A 23,577-nucleotide genomic window follows, 5' to 3' on the forward strand; every position below is an offset into this window, starting at 1 on the left:
GCTTAACTCTCTCTAAATTTTAATGATAGAACAATATTTTAACGTTTAGATAACCACATTACAGGCAGAGCAAACCTGGTGATCTAGCTAATTTCTCTGCTCTTCCTGGGATCTGGAAATTTCTAAATGAAGGTGAGGTTATTTCCTCTGCTAGAATGAAATAATACTCCTCTCAATTGGTTTAGTGGGCATTTACCTCAGTGGAAAAGATAAACATTTTAGGATGGAATCTTAAATATGTCTGTCCTTCTGTTTCATATAATTGGGACCTATTTAGTATTGTTTCTAAACGGAGTGTTTCAAAATAACTCACCTTTTCAAGAGAAGTCTTTTTTTTTTTAATGATTCACAATATATTTCAGTTGGAATTTCAGCTGGTATTTCTCTTACCAACACATCACACTATCCATGCCAAATTGCTCGACTAAATAATAGTAGATCATTATTTCTAGCAATTTGTAAACACTGACAGCCCAAACAACAAATATTTGGGGAGGAGGAGTTATCCCATCTTTATGCTAAAATACCTAAAATACTATAACCAAACAAGAACATTTTCTGGGTTTTTTTTTAAAGCTATTCTGGGGGCGCCTGGCTGGCTCAGTTGGTAGAGCATGTGACTCTTGATCTCAGGGTTTTGAGTTCAAGCCCCATGTTGGGTGTAGAGATTACTTAAGAATAAAAATCTTAAAAAGAAAAAAAAAGCTATTTTGAAAGATACTTCTTATTCAAACTCTAATACTAGAAGTGCACCTTAAGAAAACTTGATTTATGAAAAACGCATATTTTAAAAGATAAAATTAGGGACTTCAAGAGTTTGCAGTTATTTCTTCAATGGCATTTAAAATAGGATTTGACTGGGGCCCCTGGTTGGCTCAGTCAGTTGAGTGTCCGACTCTTAATTTCGGCTCAGGTCATGATCTCAGGGTCCTGAGATTGAGCCCCCGCAATGAGCCCCGCACACAGTGGGGAGTCTTCTTGGGATTCTCTTCTCCCTCTGCCCCTCCCCAACTCACACATACTCTCTCTCTCTCAAATAAATAAATCTTTTTTTTTTTTTTTAAGATTTTTATTTATTTATTTGGCAGAGAGAGACAGCGAGAGAGAGAGAACACAGGTAGGGGGAGTGGGAGAGTCAGAAGCAGGCTCCCTGCTGAGCAGAGCCTGACTAGGGGCTCGATCCCAGGATCCCGGGATCATGACCTGAGCTGAAGGCAGATGCTTACCAACTGAGCCACCCAGATGCCCCTCAAATAAATAAATCTTTAAAGTAAATAGGATTTGATTTACAAACAATCTTTCAGGATACTATATGTGTTGGACATATCAGTGAGGTACTTCAAGTTCTTGATTATGGTTAATTGAATTATATAAATGGTATTTCTTTCTTTTCATCTTTACTTTCCTCTTCCACATTACCTACAACGACAATTAAGTGAATTCCTTCTTCTATTCACTTCTGTCAACAGTGGTACAATGAAATTTCTATTTATTTTTTACATAAAACATTTTTAAACTTTAGTGGCAGAACTAAACTAAGTTTTATTTGTATAAAAGTAGAATCCCCTCTTTAAGATGCATAGCATGTCCCTGTATTCATTTACGCAGTCCAGGTTAGATGAGAGATCTCAGCAAATGCCTTATGTTGTGAACTGTCAACTGTAATAACTTTTAACATCATGATATATAGATTTGTTCTGTCTCACAATAAAAACAAAACTTCCAACCTCTTAAGGTTAAGATAAAAATCTTAATCTTAACTGTACATTATCAAAACATTTATACAATTCCCCAACACTACACGTCATTTGCAAATACTTAGTATCAAAACTACCTAGAATTAGAAATATTAAATTTCAGTAAAGCTAAATTACTACAATTTTTGCAATTTGTGCAGAACTTTAGTTAATAATGTGTTTTCACATATATCATCTCACGTGATCATCAGAACTCTGGGTGTTATTTCCCTAGTATTGCCGATGAGGAGACTGAGGCTCAAAGAAGTCAATTAATTTGCCCAAGTTCACAGCTGAAAAGTTCCAGGACAGGACTTACGCCTCAGCTTTCTGATTCAAGGCCAAAGGTTATTTGCACTTTATCTTTAAAATCATCATCCACAGAAGCCTAAATACACAGATCCTAAATTCAAAAATGAAAATCATGAGGGATGTATTTTCAACAAATACGGACATTCTCCTTCATAACCATAATACAACCATCAAAATCAGGAAAGTGACATTGATACGTCACTGCCATTTAATCTCAGACCTTTTAGCAAAAGGATCCAGTCCAGAATCACACGTTTCATTTAGTTTCATGTCGCTTTTGTCTCCTTCAGGCCAGAACAGATTCCCAGTCTTCCCTTGACTTTCATGACCTCAATACTTTTGAAGATTACAAATCAGATATTTGGCAGAATGCCCCTCAGTTTGATTTGTTTGAAGATGGATTCCTCATGATTAGATTCAGGCTAAGTATTTTGGCAAATATCGTGGGAATGATGCTGTGTTCCTCTATCTGGAGGAGCACAATTTGATTTGTCCCATATTCATGTTAACTTCAATCACACAAATAAGGTGGTGTCTGCCAGGCTTTTTGCTGTCAAGTTTCTTTTCTTTTTTGTAATTAATTAGTATTTTGTAAGGGAGTGTTCCTCTGAGATTGTGCAAATATCCCCTTCCTTCTCTAACTTTTATTCATGTATTTATTATGGATTCCTATTTTGTTCAGTGGACTATAATCATTAATTTTGATGCTCAAATCATCCCATGCTGAGCCAGTGAGAGTCTTGGCAAGCTGTCCCTTTGACATGTCCCCATCATTTAGAACACTTCCTTACTGTCTGGAGTAAAATGTTCCAGGAGCATCTTGTACTTTCCCTGACACAGCCTTTCCTCCAGGAAGCCCTGGTTCCTTTTAGTGAGTGATGTATTTAGAAACCAAGACTTAGGGGGTAGGTATGATCATTGCTATTGGGCTGTCACTGATCCCAAGTCCTCTCATTGGACAGAACAAAAGTATGTGTGTGCATGTGTGTAATCGTGCACACACACACACTTGCATCCATAATTATTTCTGGATCTCTACTGTGAAAACTGAGTTCACACCAGTATCTCCAATTCTAACCCAACACTGCAAAGTTCTCTCTAGTTTTCTGTCTTTATATTTATAACCCCTTCTAGGACAATGAGAAGCCTGGTTCCCATTATCCTGAATAGATTTCCTTATTTGATCGGTGTCCTTGAACGTAAGCAATATTCTACGGCTTCTGATCTCCTTCTCCCACTCAGGTTCTGACACCTCGTGCTGGGATTGTCCCCTGAACGGATGCCCTTCTCACCTTGCTCAGGCTGACAACCATCCTGGGCAGTCACACCGCACTCACTCTATGGATGCCTTCCTGACCACACCTGGGCTCAACCTCTTGCATGGGCCTCCTCTCTGCACGATTACCCTCCACCCTCATTTGGGCTGACACAGAGTGTAGGCTGTGCCTACATAATTCTTTTCTTCACTGGGTTTTAGTGACACCCAGCTCTGGGCCATGATAGCTTTTACCCTGCACAGCACCCCTTAACGGACTGAATTGCTAGCGAAGGGATGATCAAAAGGGGAGAGGATCAGTTTACATTCATAGTTAAAATTAAAGCCTTAAAAAGCCATCATTTTTCTTAAGGGGCAAAGTGAGGATGGGGATTAGTAGTATAATGGGGTGGGCAGAGCTTGGATAAAGACAGCATCTTCCAGGAGAGATACTTAAGTATATTTTTAAACTCTTTTTCCCAACCCACAAATTTTCCTGCTAACTATTCCTTATTTCTTCTTTTAGGCTTTGTCTTCTTAACACAATGAACAAGAATGTAACACATCTGGCACATAGCCCTCAACTTGCTAAATGCATGAAAATACATATTTCATGTCATTTATCTGGCCTCGTTTCCCTCCATCGTATGACTGATGTCATATATTTTTCCAAAAGCAAAAACCTTCCCTGCACCAATGCAAAGAACAGACAGGATTGAGAAGACAAGGGCTCCTTTCTCAGCAACTACTAAACTAAGTAACCTTACATAAGTCACTCAGCTTCACCAGCCCCATCTCCTCATGGGTAGTAATAATACAACTGATGACAAATACTGGTATTTACTGGGTGCTTACTAATGTCAGGCACAGCATTGCATGCATTGTTTTAAGCAATTCTCACATCAATCTTATGAAAGACACACTTTCATTTTTTATTTTCTTAAGATTTTTTAAAAAGGTAATCTCTATACCCCATGTGGGGCTCAAACTCACAACCCTGAGATCAAGAGCTGCATGCTCCTCTGACTGAGCCAGCCAGGTGCCCCAAAAGAAACACTTTTATTATCCCCATTTTACAAATGAGACTGAAGCGTAGAGAACTTAATTTGTCCAAGGCTATGCAGCTAGTAAGTAGTAGACCCTAGACCTCCAAGTCTCAGCTTTTAAACATGATGTCATAGTGCATTAAAAACATTTTAAATTGGAGGGGTTACATTAGATGATCTCTAAGGTCATTCCAGTTTAAAAATTCTGATTTTAAGAAATGCTTAGGGGATATTAAGATAAAAGAAACAAAACCTTGCATTATAGTAGGCATTGGGCATATAAAGTTGAGATTGGGTCTTTGCCCTTCAACAACTAACATACTATCATAATGCACAGAATGCAAAGAAAATAGAGGTGCTGCTGAAAGAGCGGTATTAAGAGAGGCTTTATGGAGGCAATACCACTTTTGTTCAGTTTTAAAAGTAACAAGTTAGGTAGGGGCGCCTGGGTGGCTCAGTCGGTTAAGCTGCTGCCTTTGACTCAGGTCATGATCCTGGGGTCCTGGGATCGAGCCCCATGTCCGGCTCCCTGCTCAGTGAAGAGCCTGCTTCTCCCTCTCCCTCTGCCTGCCACTCTGCCTACTTGTGTTCTCTATCTGTCAAATAAATGAATAAAATCTTTTAAAAAAAAAGGAACAAGTTAGGTAGAAACATAGGTGGCATTCTAGGCAAAGCCACCAGTATGTGGGAAGGCATGGTTATCATGAAACAGCACTATGTATTTGATATGATTGCAGTGAGAGTCAACAAGGGGAGGGAGAAGGAAAATGAAAACATTTTGAGTTACTTGTGTATTGTTGAAAATTGAGTCAGGGGAACAGCTATTTATCAATTTGTAAAATTTAAGTACATTATTTTGGACCTTATTTATTTACTTATTCTTAAAAAGATGTATTTATTTATTTGAGAGAAAGCAAGAGGAAGAGCAGGGGGAGAGAACCCCCAAGCCGACTCCCCACTGAGCGTGGAGCCTGATGTGGGGCTCAGTCCCACTACCCAGGAGATCATGACATGAGCCGAAACCAAGAGTTGGGACACTTAGCCAACTGAGCCACCCAGGCATCCCATGGACCTCACATCCATGTAAAAGAACACATCTAAGGGCACCTGGGTGGCTCAGTCACTTACGCATCTGCCTTTGGCTCAGGTTATGATCCCAGGGTCCTGGGATCAAGCTCCGCATCGGGCTCTCTGCTCAGCAGGAGCCTGCTTTTCCTTCCCTTTCTCAAGTAAATAAATAAAATTTTTTTTAAAGATTTTATTTATTTGAGAGAGAAAGAGAGCACAAGCAGGAGGAACAGCAGGCAGAGGGAGAAGCAGGCTCCTTGCTGAGCAAGGAGCCCGAGGCGGGACTCGATCCTAGGACCCTGGGATCATGACCTGAGCCGAAGGCAGATGTTTAACTGATTAGGCCACCCAGGCATCCCAATAAATAAAATCTTAAAAAAGAACACACAACTAGCAACAAATTTAATGAATTTCTTATTTATACTAGCTCAAATCGTACATTATCAAGTAACTGCCGCCCTGTGCATAAGCCATTCTATTAATCAACCTCTTATAGATTCTTCCTGTAGAAATGACTAAGATTAACCAGGATGGCCAACAGTTCCTCTGACTCATATACTAGAAATTTTTTTTTTTTTTAAAGATTTTATTTATTTATTTGACAGAGACACAGCGAGAGAGGGAACACAATCGGGGGAGTAGGAGAGAGAGAAGCAGGCTTCCCGCTGAGCAGGGAGCCCGATGCGGGGCTCGATCCCAGGACCCTGGGACCATGACCTGAGCCGAAGGCAGACGCTTAACGACTGAGCCACCCAGGCGCCCTAGAAATTTTAAGATTACAGAAATGTTGGGGCACCTGGGTGGCTCAGTCGTTAAGCGTCTGCCTTCGGCTCAGGTCAGGATCCCAGGGTCCTGGGATCGAGCCCCGCATCGGGCTCTCTGCTCAGCGGGAAGCCTGCTTCTCCCTCTCCCACTCCCCCTGCTTGTGTTCCCTCTCTTGCTGTCTCTGTCAAATAAATAAAATCTTTAAAAAAAGTAAGATTACAAAAATGTTGAGATATATTACACGTACAGAATATATAAAATATATTTACAATGAAAAGAACAGCCAAGTAACTACCATCCAAGTCAAGAAGTGGAACATTGTCAGCATCTAGAAGCCCTGTGTGTACCTCTCTTGTATCATGAATCTTGACTCTAACAATCATTTCCTTGCTTTTTCTTAGTTTTACTTACCATGTATCTATATATGGTATCATTTTGCTTCTTTTAAAAATAACAAAGCAAATTACTTTTTCTTACAATACTGTGAAATTCATCCCAATTGTGTGTAGCTCTAGTGTTTTCACTGTATTGTGTCTATATGGATACCAGATTCATTTACTAATGGTGACATTCTAGGTTATTTCTGGTTCGATGAAAAACACTATCATGAAAATTCCTGGTGCACCCGTGGAAAAACACAAGTTACAGAAAACGTGCGTCACCACGTTGTTTTCTTTCTTTCTTTTTTTTTTTTTTTAAAGATTTTATTTATTTATTTGACAGAGAGAGACACAGCGAGAGAGGGAACACAAGCAGGGGGAGTGGCAGAGGGAGAAGCAGGCTTCCCGCGGAGCAGGGAGCCCGATGCGGGGCTCGATCCCAGGACGCTGGGATCATGACCTGAGCCGAAGGCAGACGCTTAACGACTGAGCCACCCAGGCGCCCCCACGTTGTTTTCAAGAAAGGTTCTACAAGCTCATTTCCCACTGGTAGCATAGATGACTACTGCTCCATGTCGAAAGCAACACTTAGTATTGTATCCAAGTATTTTTGCCATTCTCAGTGGATGTTTGGTGGTATTCACTGTGATTTTAATTTGAACAAATTTTCACTCACCGATGAGTCTATTTGCTACCCAGTTGGAAAAAAATCTTACTCCCCATATTATACTATATAAAACATTCTTTCCAGGTGCATGGTGAATCTAATTGTGAAAAGTAGACATTACTGTAGAAGCATTATGCTTCTAGAAGAGTGCTGTCCAGAACTTTCTGCAATGGTAGAAATGTTCTATCAATCTGCACTTTCCTATATGGTAGCCACTAGATACATGCGGCTATTGACATCTTCAAATGTCTAGGCAACTGAAGAAGTGAGCTTTAAATTTTAACTTTTGATTAACTTGAACTTTATGACAATTAAAGATTTCTGTTCATTAATAGATACCATTGAGAGTGAAAAGGCAAACCACTGAGGGGGAGAAATTACTTGCAAAGACAACTCCTACCTAGAATATATAAAGAATTGGAGCGTCTGGGTGGCTCAGTTGGTTAAATGTCCTTTTTTTTTTTTTTCTTTTTAAAGATTTTATTTATTTGACAGAGAGAGACACAGCGAGAGAAGGAACACAAGCAGGGGGAGTGGGAGAGGGAGAAGCAGACTTCCCGCTGAGCAGGGAGCCCGATGTGGGACTTGATCCCAGGACCCCGGGATCACGACCCGAGCCGAAGGCAGAAGCTTAACGACTGAGCCACCCAGGCGCCCCTAAATGTTTTACTTTTGATTTTGGCTTGGGTTATGATCTTGGGGTTGAGATCGAGCCCCGCATCAGGCTCTGCACTGGGCATGGAGCCTGCTTGGGATTCTCTCTCCCACTCTAAAAAAATAAAAAAATAAAAAATAATTTAGGTCATGAGAAAAGGCAGATAATAGCCCCAAGCCCTCCAAGATAGGCATAAGAAACACTCTTCAAAAGGGAGTATTCAAATGCTAATAAATATATGGCAGCCATAAGGGAACCACAAAACCGTGAGATATCATCACACCCAACAGAACGACAAAACTCAAAAGACAAAAGGTAAACAATTATCAAGTGTAAGCAAGAACGTGGAGCAATGTATGAGAATACATTGATGATGTATATTTTGGATAACTGACAGTACCTAATAAAGCTACACTATGCATAACCTATGGGTCAGCAATTCCATCCCTAGGAAATACCCAACCAAAACATATACATGTACATGCTAAAATTTTGACAAGGACCAGAATGCTCCTAGAAGTGTATTCATAATAACCCCAAACAGGAAATAACTCAATGTCCAACTGCAGTAGAATGTGTAAGTACCATAAAATCTAGAAAACAAGAAATCTATGGTGTTAAAAGTCAAAGTGGGAGGGGGTGCCTGGGTGGTCAGTTAAGCTTCCAGCTTTTGGTTTTGGCTCAGGTCATGATCTCATGGGTCATGGGATCGAGCCCCACATCGGACTCTATGCTCAGCGTGGAGTCTGCTTGTCCTTCTCCCTCTGCTCCTCCCCGGCTTATGCTTTCTCTCCAATAAGTAAAATCTTTAAAAAAAAGTGAAAGGGGAAGGGGTAATAAGGAAGCCAGGAAGGGGTGTGAAGAGAGCTTCTGTGGGTCAGGTAATGTTCTCTTTTTGCACTGGATGTGTTCATTCCGTGTTAACCAATTAGCCTGTCAGGCAGTGAGGCACTCATTCTCCCATACAACTCTGGACTTACCTCACCTTTGAAGTTGGCAATGGTAGTGGAAAACATCTCTTTAAGTCTGACTTGGCCTCGCTTAAGTCACATACCTTTCCTGGAGCCTCTTCCACCCCATTTGAACCACTGGATTAAGTAGTGAAGGGGTACTTCCCCAAGGGAAAACCAAGGCACTGTTCTCAGAAAAGGGTAAAATGAATGCGAGAGAGGCAAAAACATCTATGTATCTGGAGATCAAAAGAAAACCCTTAATTTGTAGTTCGTCCCTGAGTTATGTCAAATTTTGTTAAGAGTAATATATAGCTTTTCCTATCCAAAGCATCCAAGCTGCTTTGTGAAAGTCTCTGAACTACTGGGGGAAAGAAATCTAATTTCTTTTTTTTTTTTTTTTTAAAGATTTTTTATTTATTTATTTGAGAGAGAGAGAATGAGAGAGAGCAAGCACATGAGAGGGGGGAGGGTCAGAGGGAGAAGCAGACTCCCTGCCGAGCAGGGAGCCCGATGCGGGACTCGATCCAGGGACTCCAGGATCATGACCTGAGCCGAAGGCAGTCGCTTAACCAACTGAGCCACCCAGGCGCCCAGAAATCTAATTTCTTATCAGATTTATCTCCAGTCTCTCCCTCCCTGACTATAGCTTACATACTATAGTTAAATTAATCTTTCTAGGGGCACCTGGGTGGCTCAGTTGGTTGAGCATCTGCCTTCGGCTCAGGTCATGATCCCAGGGTCCTGGGATCGAGCCCCACATCAGGCTCCCTGCTCAGTGGGGAGTCTGCTTCTCCCTCTCCCTCTGCTGCTCCCCCTGCTTGTGCTCTGTCAAATAAATAAAATCTTTAAAAAAATTTAATCTAATATATGGCTCTACTTATAACAACTCCAACAAAGGAACCATATTCCCCTACAGAGGTCGAAGATTTTTAGCCTGTCACTCATGCTCTTCCATCATCTCACCTGAACTTTTTCAGTTATATGACTCCCTCTGTGTACATGTACTCAGTGCTTTTTAAGTGTCTGTCACTGATCTATTTTATTTTTATTTAAAGATTTTATTTACTTGAGAGAGCGCACACAGAGGCAGAGAAAGAAGTAGATTTTCCGCTGAGCAGGGAGCCTGACATGGAGCTCGATCCCAGGACCCTGAGATCATGACCTGAGCTGAAGGCAGACGCTTAACTGACTGAGCCACCCAGGCGCCCCATCACTGATCTTTTTAAATTATTAGGATGCAACTGATATTTAATGTATCAGTCAAGAGATATGGGCATTAGATTTCTTGTTACTTTCCCTTTTTGGCTTTAAAGCTATAATAAAATGATTTATGAATGCTAAATTTGATCCTTAATATTATGTCTTTTCTAAAACTCAGTATTCTTTTTTTTTTTTTAGAGAGAGCAGGGGGAGGGGCAGAGGAGAGGGAGAATCTCACCCAGCACAGGAGCCTGACATGGAACTCGATCTCATGACCCTGAGATCACAACCTGAGCTGAAATCAAGTCAGACATTTAACCAAATGACCCACACAGGTGCCCCCAAATATTAAGTTTCTTAAGTATATAAAATAAGACAGGCTCTTAAATAGGCTACCTGAATCTTTAGCTAACTTCATTTTGACTAAATGTCTCCATCTTTTTACCCTTACCTAAAACTGACTGAAATAACATAACCAATTTACTAACTTGATAGGGGATCAGAATTAAAGTGATTTTTAAAATTAAAAAAATAAAAGAGGAACTGTGGCATAAATGAGTGACATACTTTTAAAATAAAATATGAGCATGAATTAAATGTACAAACACATCACTATTTTTATTTGCATTTAAGCCAAATGTGCTGTGAGCTAGAAAGTTACTTACACAAGATGTATGATCCATTATACATTAACACAAATTTCAGAATGTGAAGTATAACAATAGTCTCTATTGTTCAAATCCACATTTAAAAAAAAAATTTTTTTTTTAAAGATTTTATTTATTTGACAGAGAGAGACACTGAGAGGGAACACAAGCAGGGGGAGTGGGAGAGGGAGAAGCAGGCCTCCCACTGAGCAGGGAGCCTGATGAGGGGCTCGATCCCACAACCCTGGGATCATGACCTGAGCTGAAGGCAGGCGCTTAACGATTGAGCCACCCAGGCGCCCCTCAAATCCATATTTTTATCTAGAATACAGTATTTATAAACCTAACACCTCCCTGCAACAAAACCAACATTATTAGGGGAGTTGTTTGAATTATTTTTTAATAGCTACAGTGGAGCCCATTTTCCTCATTAAGTAACTATAGGGATTTAACATTCTTTAAGTGGCTTGATTACAACCAAGAATGTGGTATTGGTAATATATATATCAATTCACTCAAACATTCAAGAAAAAAGGACTTATTTTTTACTTAACCAAAAATGAATTCTGAAAATATATTAAAAAATACCCTCCCAACCACTGTTAATACACTCCTTTGTGCCTTCACACAGCATGGTCCAGGAGTTACAATTTTTGTGCTTCCACAGGTCTTTCTATTTGGGCAGTTATCAATCGTCTTCTTTCTCAATATATGTCTTTGCATTAACCCGTGCCATTTGCCTGGCCAGGTACCTGTCTCTAGCCGACATTACAGTTTCTTCATTGCTTCGTTTTGCAAACTTGTTCCCCACCTCATGTGGTCTCTCTTGTTCTTTGCCCATCTCTTGGCATCCCTCTGTGAGTATGTGTTTTGCTCCCAGGGATGTTTCAGAACTGGAGGGTTTTTCTGGGTTTCTTTCTTTGTCCTTTTCCGTATTTCTCATTTTATTGGATCTTTCCCGGTCAAGAAACCTATCCTTTGCCCTAGAATTTGGGCTGCTTTCTTTTTTGTCTCGGCTTCTTTCTGAAGATTGAACACTTATTTCTCGTTCTCTATCTCTGTACTTATCACTGTTTTCATATCTTTCTTTCCTTGCTTTCATATGCTCTTCCTTTTCTTTGCTTTTCTCTTTCTCTCCTCCTTTCTCACTGTGTCGGTCATGATCATTTCGTGGTCTATCTCTTTCTTGTTCTCTTGGGGAGTATTTCTCCCTGTCTTTCTCCCTTTTCCAATCTCTGTCATTTCTTTCTCTTTGGTCTCTTCCCCTCAGTTTATCTTCGTGTTCATGCCTCTTCCAGTGAGAAGCTCTGTGACTGACCTCTCTGTGCCTCTGAGAATCCTTTTCTTTTCGGGAACCACGGTCAGTGTAATAGTTCTCATGATCCCTGGATTGTCTCTCTTGGTGCTGATCTTCCCTTTTCTCATGAACTCCTGACTTGGACCTTTTCGTGTGACATTTGGTACCATGCTCTCTTTCTTCACTAGAAGACCGTGAGTGCGCTTGATTTCTCTGATGCTTGGAGTCACTCTCGGAGGTCTCTGTGACCTTTTTCCTTCTGCAGTTCACTTTATTATTTTCTTCCATTTCATCATCCTCACTATTAGCATAAAAGTCACTGTCTGCATCTGGGTTTTCCTCTGCTTGCACAACAGTTTGGAGACTGCATTTCTCATGTGGTATTCTGTTCTCTGAACTTACTTCATCAGAATAACCCCTTGATTTCTCCTCCTTTATCCCAGACCTTAAAACAAATAATATAACACAAAATGCCACATTATCACTGTAGTAATAAGCACATGAAGTGTTCATATAATTTTTCTCAATACTTAAACCAATGCAACTACTAAATGCAAAAAGGTGCTGTCTATTTACCTTGTAAACATCTGCAAACTAGTATTTTCTTTTTATTTTTTGAGAGAGAGAAACAGCATGACAAGGGAGAGGGTCAGAGGGAGCAGGCTCCCCGATGAGCAGGGAGCCCGACGTGGGACTCGATCCCAGGACCCTGAGATCACGACCTGAGCCAAAGGCAGTCGCTTAACCCACTGAGCCATCCAGGTGCCCCCAAACTAGTATTTTCTAACCATTCAGAATATTTTCAGAAAAAGGTAGAAGTGAAATAGAGAAAATGAGCCTTTCTGTATTGGACCACTAGAATCTTTAGGCATAAGTCTGTGTAAGGTCTTCATTTTTGTTAAGCATGACAAAGAAAAATTGGGAAAAGTAAGATATATTCTGGATCTAAGTACTATTTTCACAACATGAAGTTCAAGTTGCAGCTCTTTGTTGGATTCTTATTCCTTTCTTTTTAAAAAATTCAAGAATAGTCCTGGAAATAGCTGAGATATTTTGACAGCAAAATCTAATTCTAAATATCACTAAATAATCTCTTATGATTAAAAAGGCACGAGCATCCTGGTATTACCCCCTGGCACCTATCACAACAAAATAGGAATACGTGAATCCATCTGATTACAATCAATAACACTAAAAATTGTTTACATCACCTACATTTTCCCAACTGGTAAGTGTGGCTAATTTATTTACATTAGCCACATGTTCATTCTTACTGATCGCATAATAATCATGCTAAGAGAACAACTGTGGTTCTCTGGGAACTGCTGGCAGAACTGTCTTGGCTGAAGGATTATCTAATACTTTGGAATTCTATTATTAGACTCTGAGAAAAGTACAACTATTAAATGACATTATGGAGTTTCATGGCTGGCCTCACAACTATTCCAGATGAAACTCTAATTGAAATTCTAATTTTCCACTCAAAAATCTGTCTTCAAATATACTTTCTTAGACACAATTTTCATGAATTTTGTAATCAAACCCAGCATTTGGAGGGGGGGAGGGAAGGTGGAGTATAAATCTAATTCTGTCTCTTTAGCCTTAATTCTACTCTTTCCTTTTCCCAGCAACACAGACTTAGATCCTCTAATATGAATGTTTCTGATCCAAAAAACCATTTACTCAGATACAAGCTTAGGACAAATTCTCCCTTTTACCTTCAGCTATATACTTATGACAGTCATTTCACCATTCCTACAATATCTTATAATTTTATCAAAAAACCTCTCCAATCCTTACTTTCTATGCCAGTGCTAATGGACGTATCTACAGACATGGTAATGTTCATATCTGTGCCATCTAGTATGGTAGCCACTAGCCAAATGTGGCCACTGAGTATTTGCAATGTGGCTACATATCAGGTAGTGCATTCTAGCCCTTGATATGTGAACCTTCTGTTTTATAGAGGCCGAGTTCTATTTACGAAAATAAACCACTTCTCTTATATACTATTTGAACATACATGTAATCCGTAGGTTTTGAATTAAGAAACTGTAAATCCCTAGCAATTCAATTAGGTCAGGTTTGGCTGACAACACAATATGCAGTGCTGCAATCCTCCATCTTTCAGAGGGTTAAAATGATCCCACAACCACAGATCATGAAAGGAATCTTTCTTCTACTATTCCATATGCCGCGGCTCACCTGGCTTCACGAAAGCTGCATGTAGGTACTTCCTCTTCACCAACTGCTTGATTTAATAGGTGTCTATAAAATCCACTGAGATCTTTCTGCTTGGTTACATCCAAACGTGCTAAGAGAGGGCAAGCAAAAGTGAGAGGAATAGATTCAACAAGGCACAACACAGTTCAGTTTCAAAGGTACAGAGAATGTAACATACACAGTGTATCAACTACTCTTTGGATCTAGCTGGCAAACTATAGCCTGCATGCCAAATGTGGCCTACTGTTTTTGTAAAGAAATTTTTATTGGAATGTAGCCTTGTTCATTTATTGTTTAAAGCTGCTTTTCCATTAGAAAGGCAGAATTTAGTAGCTCCAGCAGAGATCATATGGTACACAAAGCCTAAAATATTTACTTATCTGGTCCTTCACAGAAAATTTGCCAACTGGTATTCTATATAAACACATAGTACATGCTTAGACAGAATATTATAGATTTGATTTCCTTCTATTTAAAACTTCTATGAGCATTTGCCAGTTAAGTTATTTGTAAGTATACAATGTACTTAGATCTTGAGAAATGACCACGATTAGAAAGTACTGAAGTAAAGCCCTAAGACATTCTTTGGCTCCTGCACATTTTTGTTCTTTCTTGAATTAACATTATTCTTTTTCTGAAGGCCCACCCAGTTCCTTGAGTGATGTTACTCTAGTTTTCTAAACCCAGAAAATATAAGTAGGATTTAAATCTTAGTTTATATTGCTTCTGACAAATATCATGTGGTGTATGACTTATAATAAAGGTTTTTTACATTTGGAATTATTTTCTAAGGCAATGACTTGTAATGGCCATAGTTTTAAGAAACAAAATGAGAGATGTGAAAAGTCCAGTAGAAGTAATAGTTACTAAAAGTACAGCTATGGGGCGCCTGGGTGGCTCAGTTGTTTAAGCGTTTGCCTTCGGTTTGGGTCATGATCCCAGGGTCCTGGGATCGAGCCCCGCATCGGGCTCCCTGCTTAGCGGGAAGCCTGCTTCTCCTTCTCCCACTCCCCCTGCTTGTGTTCCCTCTCTTGCTGTGTCTCTCTCCTGTCAAATAAATAAATAAAATCTTTAAAAAATAAATAAAAGTACAGCTATGTTTTTAGTCATCGTCTTTTCTCCGTTTTATAATATCACAGAATATCGTATCTACACCTCGAGTTCATATACACAAATGAGGACCACAACATTATAATCTAGAAGTTCAGGGACAGAGCAAATGGCGAAACCACAGGGCAGAATTTTGCTGCTTCTGTTTTCTTCTCCCCTCCTCCCTCTTCCAGTTCACCTTCGAGTGCAGCAGCCCTTTTTTCTCTTTCTTCCTCTTCAGCTCTCTCTTGCAGTTTTTTCTTATAGGCAGATGTCACAAATGCCTCCTTATCATCAAATTCTCCCTTCTCCATTTCTCGTTCTCTCTGTATTTTTTTTTCCATTCTCTTTTCCTGTTCCTTTTTTCTGATCTCAACTGCTTTTAGTAGGTTGTGAATATACTTGGGCTAGAGGAAAAAAGTAAGATTTAGGGAAGAATCAAGGATAAAAATTAAGAATATTCTGTTTTTATCATGAATTTATTAAGATAAAAATGGCTAGTCCAAATAGGTGGGACTGTCATCATCTCAAAATTAAATATAAATTTAACTAGCAAGACTGAAACAAATTCTTTTCAAGAAAAATTTAAGTGTAAAGACAGAAATTATTCAAAATCCTATTTTACTTTAAAATTTCAAACTAAGTAATTTTTCCACTGTGTTTTCACCCTTTTTACAGGTATTATCTCAATACTTCAACAGATAAGTGAAACAGAAAGGTTCTTACTAGTTTTTCACATTAGTTGAAATACGGTTATTTAAAAGAATACATGGGGGCTCCCGAGTGGCTCAGTCGGTTAAGTGTCTGACTCGATCTCAGCTCAGGTCTTGAACTCGGGGTCATGAGTTCAAGCCCTGCACTGGGCTCCACATGGAGCCTATTTAAAAAAAAAAATAGCTGTAATTTTACACCACTACCCTACTTGTACATACTATAAAATGTAAAGATCTTTAAAAATCAGTCTGTGCTTGTGAAAGAAAAAGAATGACAGTGTGAATTTATATCAAGACCCCACTCTCAATTATTTTTTCAAACTAAAAATATGATCATATGTGCAGATGATTCAGTTACCAGCTTGAAAGCAATAAAGAAATGAGAGGATGATAAAACACAAAAATATGGACAGGAAGAGGAGTTTCTAATACAAAGATTTTTTTTTTTTAGTATTTTTTTTTATTTGAGAGAGAGATCGAGAGAGAGCATGAATAGCGGGAGGAGCAGAGGGAGAGGGAGAAGCAGACCCCCGGCTGAGCAGGGAGCCCAACGTGGGGCTCGATCCCGGTACTCCGGGACCATGACCTGAGCCGAAGGCAGATGTCCAACTGACTGAGCCACCCAGGTGCCCCTAATACAAAGACTTTCTAAGAAAAAAAAGTTCAAAAATTTATTTGTGAAGGTGGTAAAACAAAAAATCAAAACTTACTGTTTTTATTGTTAGATAATTTACTCACTATTAGGATACTAAATGCAGGGCTTTGTGGGTTCTAAATCAAAACTGTATTATCTGGAACTAGGGGCTCTTCACACTTCAAATACCCTTATAAAAGCTTTTTCTCAGATCATTCCTCATGCTAAATAAGATTAAGAAATAAAATGCAGGTCAAGGGGTACCTGGGTGGCTCAGTCAGCTAAGCATCCAACTCTTGATTTCAGCTCAGGTCATGATCTCAGGGTAGTGAGATCAAGCCCCATGTCAGGCTTCACACTCAGCGGGGAGTCTGCTTGAGATTCTCTCCCTCTACCCTCTCCCACCCCTCACTTGCACATGCACACTCTCACTCTAAAATAAATAAATAAATCTTTAAAATACAGGTTGAGGTCAAAGAAATTTGTATTTTCAGCTACAAACCTTTCGGTCTTTTCCCAAAAGCAATTTGGGATTATTTTCCTCCTTTTTTTTCTGCATTTCATCATAAATACTGTCATATTCATATACAGTGGAATCTTCTGCAAGGGCCTTCTGGATTTCTAGTTTGGTCTAAAATAAACAAACAAACATGTCTAAAAAATATGAACCAGCTAAAACATACGATAAAAAGTCTTGGTTAACTTTTTTGAGAGAGGATCATGAATCAGATATATATTACAAAAATTCTATCAATCACATTTTAGACTGAAAATATAAACATCGGTCTGGAGCCAGGCTGCCTGGGTTTGAATCCTGGCTCTATAACTTATTAGCTACTCGGGGCAAGTTTGTGTAATCTTTTTGTGCCTCAGTTTTCATCTAAAAAAATGAGGATAATAATTGTATCTACCTTCCAAGTTGTTGTATTATCTACTTTATACAGTTCATTCATATATGATTTTTTTTCATATAGGATTTTTAAAAATAAACAAAACACCTCAAACCAAGATCAGAGAAGAACTTCTGAACTTAGCTTGACAATACATATCTACCAAAGACCTACTGCAAATATTACACCTAATGATGACATTTAACAGCTTTTCCAATGAAATAGGGAGTAAGATAATGTTGCCATCATCAGTCCTGTGCACTTGAAGACCAGATAAAAGAACAGAAAGAAAAAAAAGTGTTGTCTAACTATTAAAACACCCCATTTCTTAAAAGGAATTTGAATGGGCAAAGAAGGAAGTCACACTCTCACTCTTCGCAGATGACATGATGCTCTATGTGGAAAAGACTCCACCCGAAAATTGCTAGAACTCATATAGGAATTCATCAAAGTGGCAGGATATAAAATCAATGCAAAGAAATCAGTTGCATTTCTATACACTAAAAATGAGACAGAAGAAAGAGAAATTAAGGAACTGATCCCATTTACAAGTGCACCAAAAACTGTAAGATACCTAGGAATAAACCTAACCAAAGAGGCAAAGGATCTGTCATCAGAAAACTCTAGAACACTCATAAAAGATACTGAGGACACAAAGAAATGGAAAAATGTTCCATGCTCATGGACTGGAAGAACAAATATTGTTAAAATCTCTATGCTACGTAGAGCAACTATACATTCAATGCAATCCCTATCAAAATAACAACGAGCATTTTTCACAGAGTTGGAACACACAATCCTAAAATCTGTATGGAACCAGAAAAGACCACCGTGTATAATAATCAAAGGAATGTTGAAAAAGAAAACCATAGCTGGCAGCATCACAATTCCAGACTTCAAGCTCTATTACAAAGCTGTAATCACCAAGACAGTATGGTACTGGCACAAAAACAGACACATAGATCAACGGAACACAATAGAGAACCCAGAAACGGACCCTCAACTCTATGGTCAACTAATCTTCAACAAAGCAGGAAAGAATATACAATGGAAAAAAGACAGCGTCTTCAACAAATGGTGTTGGGAAAACTGGACAGCCACATGCAGGAGAATGAAACTGGACCATTTTTTTACACCATACACAAAAAAAGACACAAAACAGATGAAAGACCTAAATGTGAGACAGGAATCAATCAAAGTCCTTGAGGAGAACACAGACAGCAACCTCTTTGACCTCGGTTGCAGCAACTTCTTGCTAGACACGTCTCCAAAGGCAAGGGAAGCAAGGGCAAAAATGAACTACTGGGACTTCTTCAAGATAAAAAGCTTCTGCACAGCAAAGGGAACAATCAACAAAACCAAAAGGCAACCTACAGAGTGGGAGAAGATATTTGCAAATGACATATAGCATAAAGGGCTAGTACCCAAAATCTATAAAGAACTTATCAGACTCAACACCCAAAGAACAAAGAATCCAATCAAGAAATGGGCAGAAGACATGAACAGACATTTCTCCAAAGAAGACATACAAATGGCCAAGAGACACATGAAAAAATGCTCAAGGTCACTCAGCATCAGGGAAATACAAATCAAAACCACAATGAGATACCACCTCACACTGGTCAGAATGGCTAAAATTAACAAGTCAGGAAACAACAGATGTTGGTGAGGATGTGGAGAAAGGGGAACCCTCTTACACTGTTGGTGGGAATGCAAGCTGGTGCAGCCACTCTGGAAAACATTACAGGGGTTCCTCAAAAAGTTAAAAATAGAGCTACCCTACAACCCAGCAACTGCACTACTAGGTATTTACCCCAAAGATACAAATGTAGTGACCTGAAGGGACACCTGCACCCCATTGTTTATAGCATTATATAATAGCCAAATTATGGAAAGGGCCCAGATGTCCATTGACAGATGAATGGATAAAGAAGATGTGGTATACATACACAATGGAATATTACTCGGCCATCAAAAAGAAAAAAAAAAATCTTGCCATTTGCAATGACATGGATGGAACTAGAGTGTATTATGCTAAGTGAAATAAGTCAATCAGAGAAAGACAATTATCATATGCTTTCACTCATATGTGGAATTTAAGGGGCACCTGGGTGGCTCAGTCAGTTAAGCATCTGCCTTCAGCTCAGGTCATGATCCCAGGGTACTGGGATGGAACCCCGAGTTGGGCTCCCTGCTCAGCTGGGAGTCTGCTTCTCCCTCTCCCTCTGCCCCTCCCCCTGCTCGTGCTCTCTCTCTGCTCCCTCTCTCTCAACTGATAAAATCTTAAAAAAAAAATACGTGGAATTTAAGAAACCAAACAGAGAAGCATAGGGGAAGGGAGGGAAAAATAAAACAAGACGAAATCACACAGGAAGACAAACTGTAAGAGACTCTTAGTCATAGGAAACAAACTGGGGGCTGCTGGAGGGGCGGGGAGTGGGGGGGATGGGGTAACAGGATGTCAGGCATTAAGGAGGGCACGTGATGTGATGAGCACTGGATGTTAAATACAACTGATGAATCACTGAACTCTACCTCTGAAACTAATAATAATACACTATATGTTAATTAATTGAATTTAAATAAAAAAGTAATACCTTAAAAAAATAAAATACCCCATTTCTAAGAGTATTGTATCTTAGATTTAGTAAATGCAGTCAAGTTAGTATTCTTCATCATAAAAGTTAGTTTGGGATTAAAGCAGAAGACAAGAGCTAAATCATCCAAGTGGATGGGGAATAGAGTGAAAAGCAGGAAGTACAGATGAGAGATCAAAGGGGCAGCAGGCAGGTAAAGGTACAAGAATAGCTATAGGAGCACTCCTAACTTGCAAGCAAACTATGAGAAAAAGTCTCACTAATAGGAAAAGTGGTTTTGGACAGCTAGGATTAAGAATAAAATTAGATTTGGGATTTATGCTTTAAAAAGTAGGTAAGAAGGGGCGCCTGGGTGGCTCAGTCATTGAGCGTCTGCCTTCAGCTCAGGTCATGATCCCAGGGTCCTGGGATCGAGCCCCGCACTGGGCTGCTCAGCAGAGCCTGCTTCTCCCTCTCCCTCTGCTGCTCCCCTTGCTCGTGCTCTCTCTCTCTCTCTCTGTGTCAAATAAATAAATAAAATCTTAAACAACAACAACAAAAAAAGTGGTTGCCATCTGGGTATTCTCTAAGACTGATGAATCACTGACCTCTACCTCAGAAACCAATAATACATTATATGTTAATTAACTGAATTTAAATAAAAAAGTATTTAAAAATTTAAAAAATTAAAAATGTTATTTTTATGTAGTGTTTCAAACAGAAAAAATAGCATACACACACACCCACGCAATAAAACAGAACTCACACTCAAGAATATGTCACCCAGCTTACAAACTAGAATATTACGAGTATCTTCAAAGTTATCTATGTGTTCCTCCATGATTCCCTTTGCCTACCACACAGATGTAAACAATATTCTAAATTTAATGCTTATTTTCTCTTCCTTTTCCCCCCACATATGTATATGGCTCTAAGTAATATATTCTATGATGTGCTGTTGTTATCAGCTTTATACAAACAGTATCAGCTTCATTAAAAAAAAGGTGGTTGCCATAGTATCTGGCACATTAGAAAGTGTTTAACAAATTTATCCTCATGCAGGATTCCAGGTAGACAAGAGAGAAACAGATGCCAAAGGTTAAAGAAAATGTGGAGAGGAAAAAATTAAAATTAAAAAGAAAGGTACTATGCCATTGTTTAATTTCATTATGTTCTGCAGCAGCTAAATCTAAGATACAATGGTATAGTAGAAAAATTAGTAAACCTTCACGCCTAGTTCTGTAATTAGCTGTGTGATCATGAGGGGTAATTTATCCTTTTGAAGTTTCAGATTTCTTAACAGACCATGGGCAGGTTTGTGAGAATTTTAAAAATATAATGTATGTATAAGAAAGTGCTTGGAAATATGACAGAGCACTATATAAATATAAGGTGCAAGGCAAATCTATTGAAAATTATCAGATATTCCCCATTCTCAGTAGCCAAATTTCAAATAATTATAAAGTTATGAAACCACTTTGGTGTGAAGAGACTTTTTTAAAGTAGGCTCACTAGTAAGAATAATTAAACCATATAATCCAATATAAGACTCCTGAGTCATCTAAAAGCAGAAATGGGTTTAATCTACAACACAGCAATGAAGAGTTAATTCTTCATTGTGCTTTTTCCATGTAAATTTATCACAAAAACCTGAAATATATGTAAATCAAGAAACATCTTAAACATTTTCAGAAAAGAAGGGTTAAGATAAAATTATTTCTTTATACACAACTACTCTGCTCTGTCTCAGGACCTAGATACCAAAACTGATACTGAAATACTTATTTCACCAAATACATTTAATTCCCTCAGCCACCTTACCTGTTTCATTGCTTGCTTCTTAGCAGCTTCCCTCTGAAGGCTTTCACTCACGGAGGTCTATAAAACATAAAAATGTTGTCTTTGTTTAAGCCAATTTAAAATTTCTTTTCCAGTATTCTGGTTGGCAATTAGTTTCTTACCTATACTAAAAACCAGAAAAGTATTATGAAAAAATATTATAATTAAATAAACATTTTCAAGGTCTTTTACCAAAACCTTAGGAAACAACTGAATTTTATTGTAAATCAAAAGCGTAGGCTGTAAGGTGTAAGAGAAAATAGAATGGTACATGAAAAAAATGAGGTAACATGGCTTTTTATTCCCAACTTCACCACTAAGGCACGCAATCTCTACGATTTCAATTATTCTGTGTGCACATGTGAACGTGAGTGAACATGCATGTATTGGGTGGGGAAGAACTGGTCCCTTCCAACACATTTAATGGTATGATTCCCAGCAACAAAAAGCACATTTTTTAAAATATTCACCACTGAATATAGTATATCAAGATCTTATTATATGCTTAAGGCTTAGGGGCAGCCAGAACTATCCGGGGTTATAATCATTCAATAAATATGTACTAAGGCATTGTTCTAGCTCCTGAAGATAGTGGGGAAAATAAGAACAGTCTCTATCCCTGAGAGATAAATGGTCTGAAAGGGAAGACTGAGATAATCATAATATAGATGTGATAAGCTATATAATAAAGAGATTTTTTTTTAAAAAAAAGGGCTGTAGGAGCAAAGAATCAAGAAAGCCTTCCTAAAAGAGATATGACATTAGACCTGAATCAAAAAGAATTTAAGAAAAGGCAAGAGGTGTTTAGGAAGCAGTAACCACAAGGGCAAAAGTAAACATTTACAGCTAAGAAAAAATATATAATTAAACTACTTAAAAAAACGTTTTCTCTAAAAGTATAAGGTTTCGTAAATATACTAACCAACACTGAAATGTGTACTTCAAAAGGGCAAATTTTATGTTATGTGAATTTTATCTTAGATGAATTTATCTTTTATTGAAAAATATAATCCTCATCCCTAGGACTATAGTTTTCTAGCCTATTGACATTTGTTGCTTTTAGCTATACAGTATCAATTGGTGCTTCCTTTGTTTTCCATGGCAACCAAGAGAACAACATAAACCTAATTCCAGTTCCCTATGACCATGGAGACTCACAAAGGCCATACAAGTAATAGAACACATACTTAATAAATTAAAAGAAGTGGATAGGCAAAGAACTAAGGACATTTTAGGTGACAGTAAACTGACTACAACTAGAGAAAAAGATACTGATAACAAAAACAGCAGCTAACATTTATTGAGCCAGGTGCTATGCTAAGTGTATTACTTGTATATTACATTAATTACTTGTTTAACACAAACTTCCCTATTATGTGATACATTTGTACTCATTAGAATATAAATTTTAAACATTAAAATATTAACTATTCTAATAACCATATCTCATGAATTCTTTCCCATCTATTTTTAATGTCTCAGTCTTTCTAATCAGTGTAAATTAAGTATTTCTTGATCATTGACTCAGTAATGTCTTAAGGACTAACTAGAAGAGTAAGTCTCCAAATACTAGACTTCTACTTCTTTTACTTGCTTTTATTATTTTTTTCCTATCTCTCCTCCAATCACAGT

General features: G+C 38.5%; 1 protein-coding gene across 3 annotated transcripts in view; it reads right to left on the reverse strand.

Annotated features, from left to right (window-relative positions):
- Positions 1–10,629: 10,629 nt before the first annotated feature.
- Positions 10,630–23,577, reverse strand: part of NSRP1 (nuclear speckle splicing regulatory protein 1) — a 53,743-nt gene continuing 40,795 nt past the window's right edge. For all 3 annotated transcript variants that reach the window (XM_036111873.2, XM_036111872.2, XM_078068103.1), the window contains 5 exons: positions 21,928–21,984; positions 17,143–17,271; positions 15,493–15,700; positions 14,187–14,295; positions 10,630–12,426 (listed from right to left, as the gene is read on the reverse strand). In XM_036111873.2, the coding sequence (XP_035967766.1) occupies positions 11,373–12,426; positions 14,187–14,295; positions 15,493–15,700; positions 17,143–17,271; positions 21,928–21,984 (1,557 nt within the window). In that variant the 3' untranslated portion in view covers positions 10,630–11,372. The remainder of the gene's footprint in view (positions 12,427–14,186; positions 14,296–15,492; positions 15,701–17,142; positions 17,272–21,927; positions 21,985–23,577) is intronic.

Source organism: Halichoerus grypus, chromosome 2 (assembly GCF_964656455.1).
Source record: "Halichoerus grypus chromosome 2, mHalGry1.hap1.1, whole genome shotgun sequence".
Lineage (NCBI taxonomy): Eukaryota > Metazoa > Chordata > Mammalia > Carnivora > Phocidae > Halichoerus > Halichoerus grypus.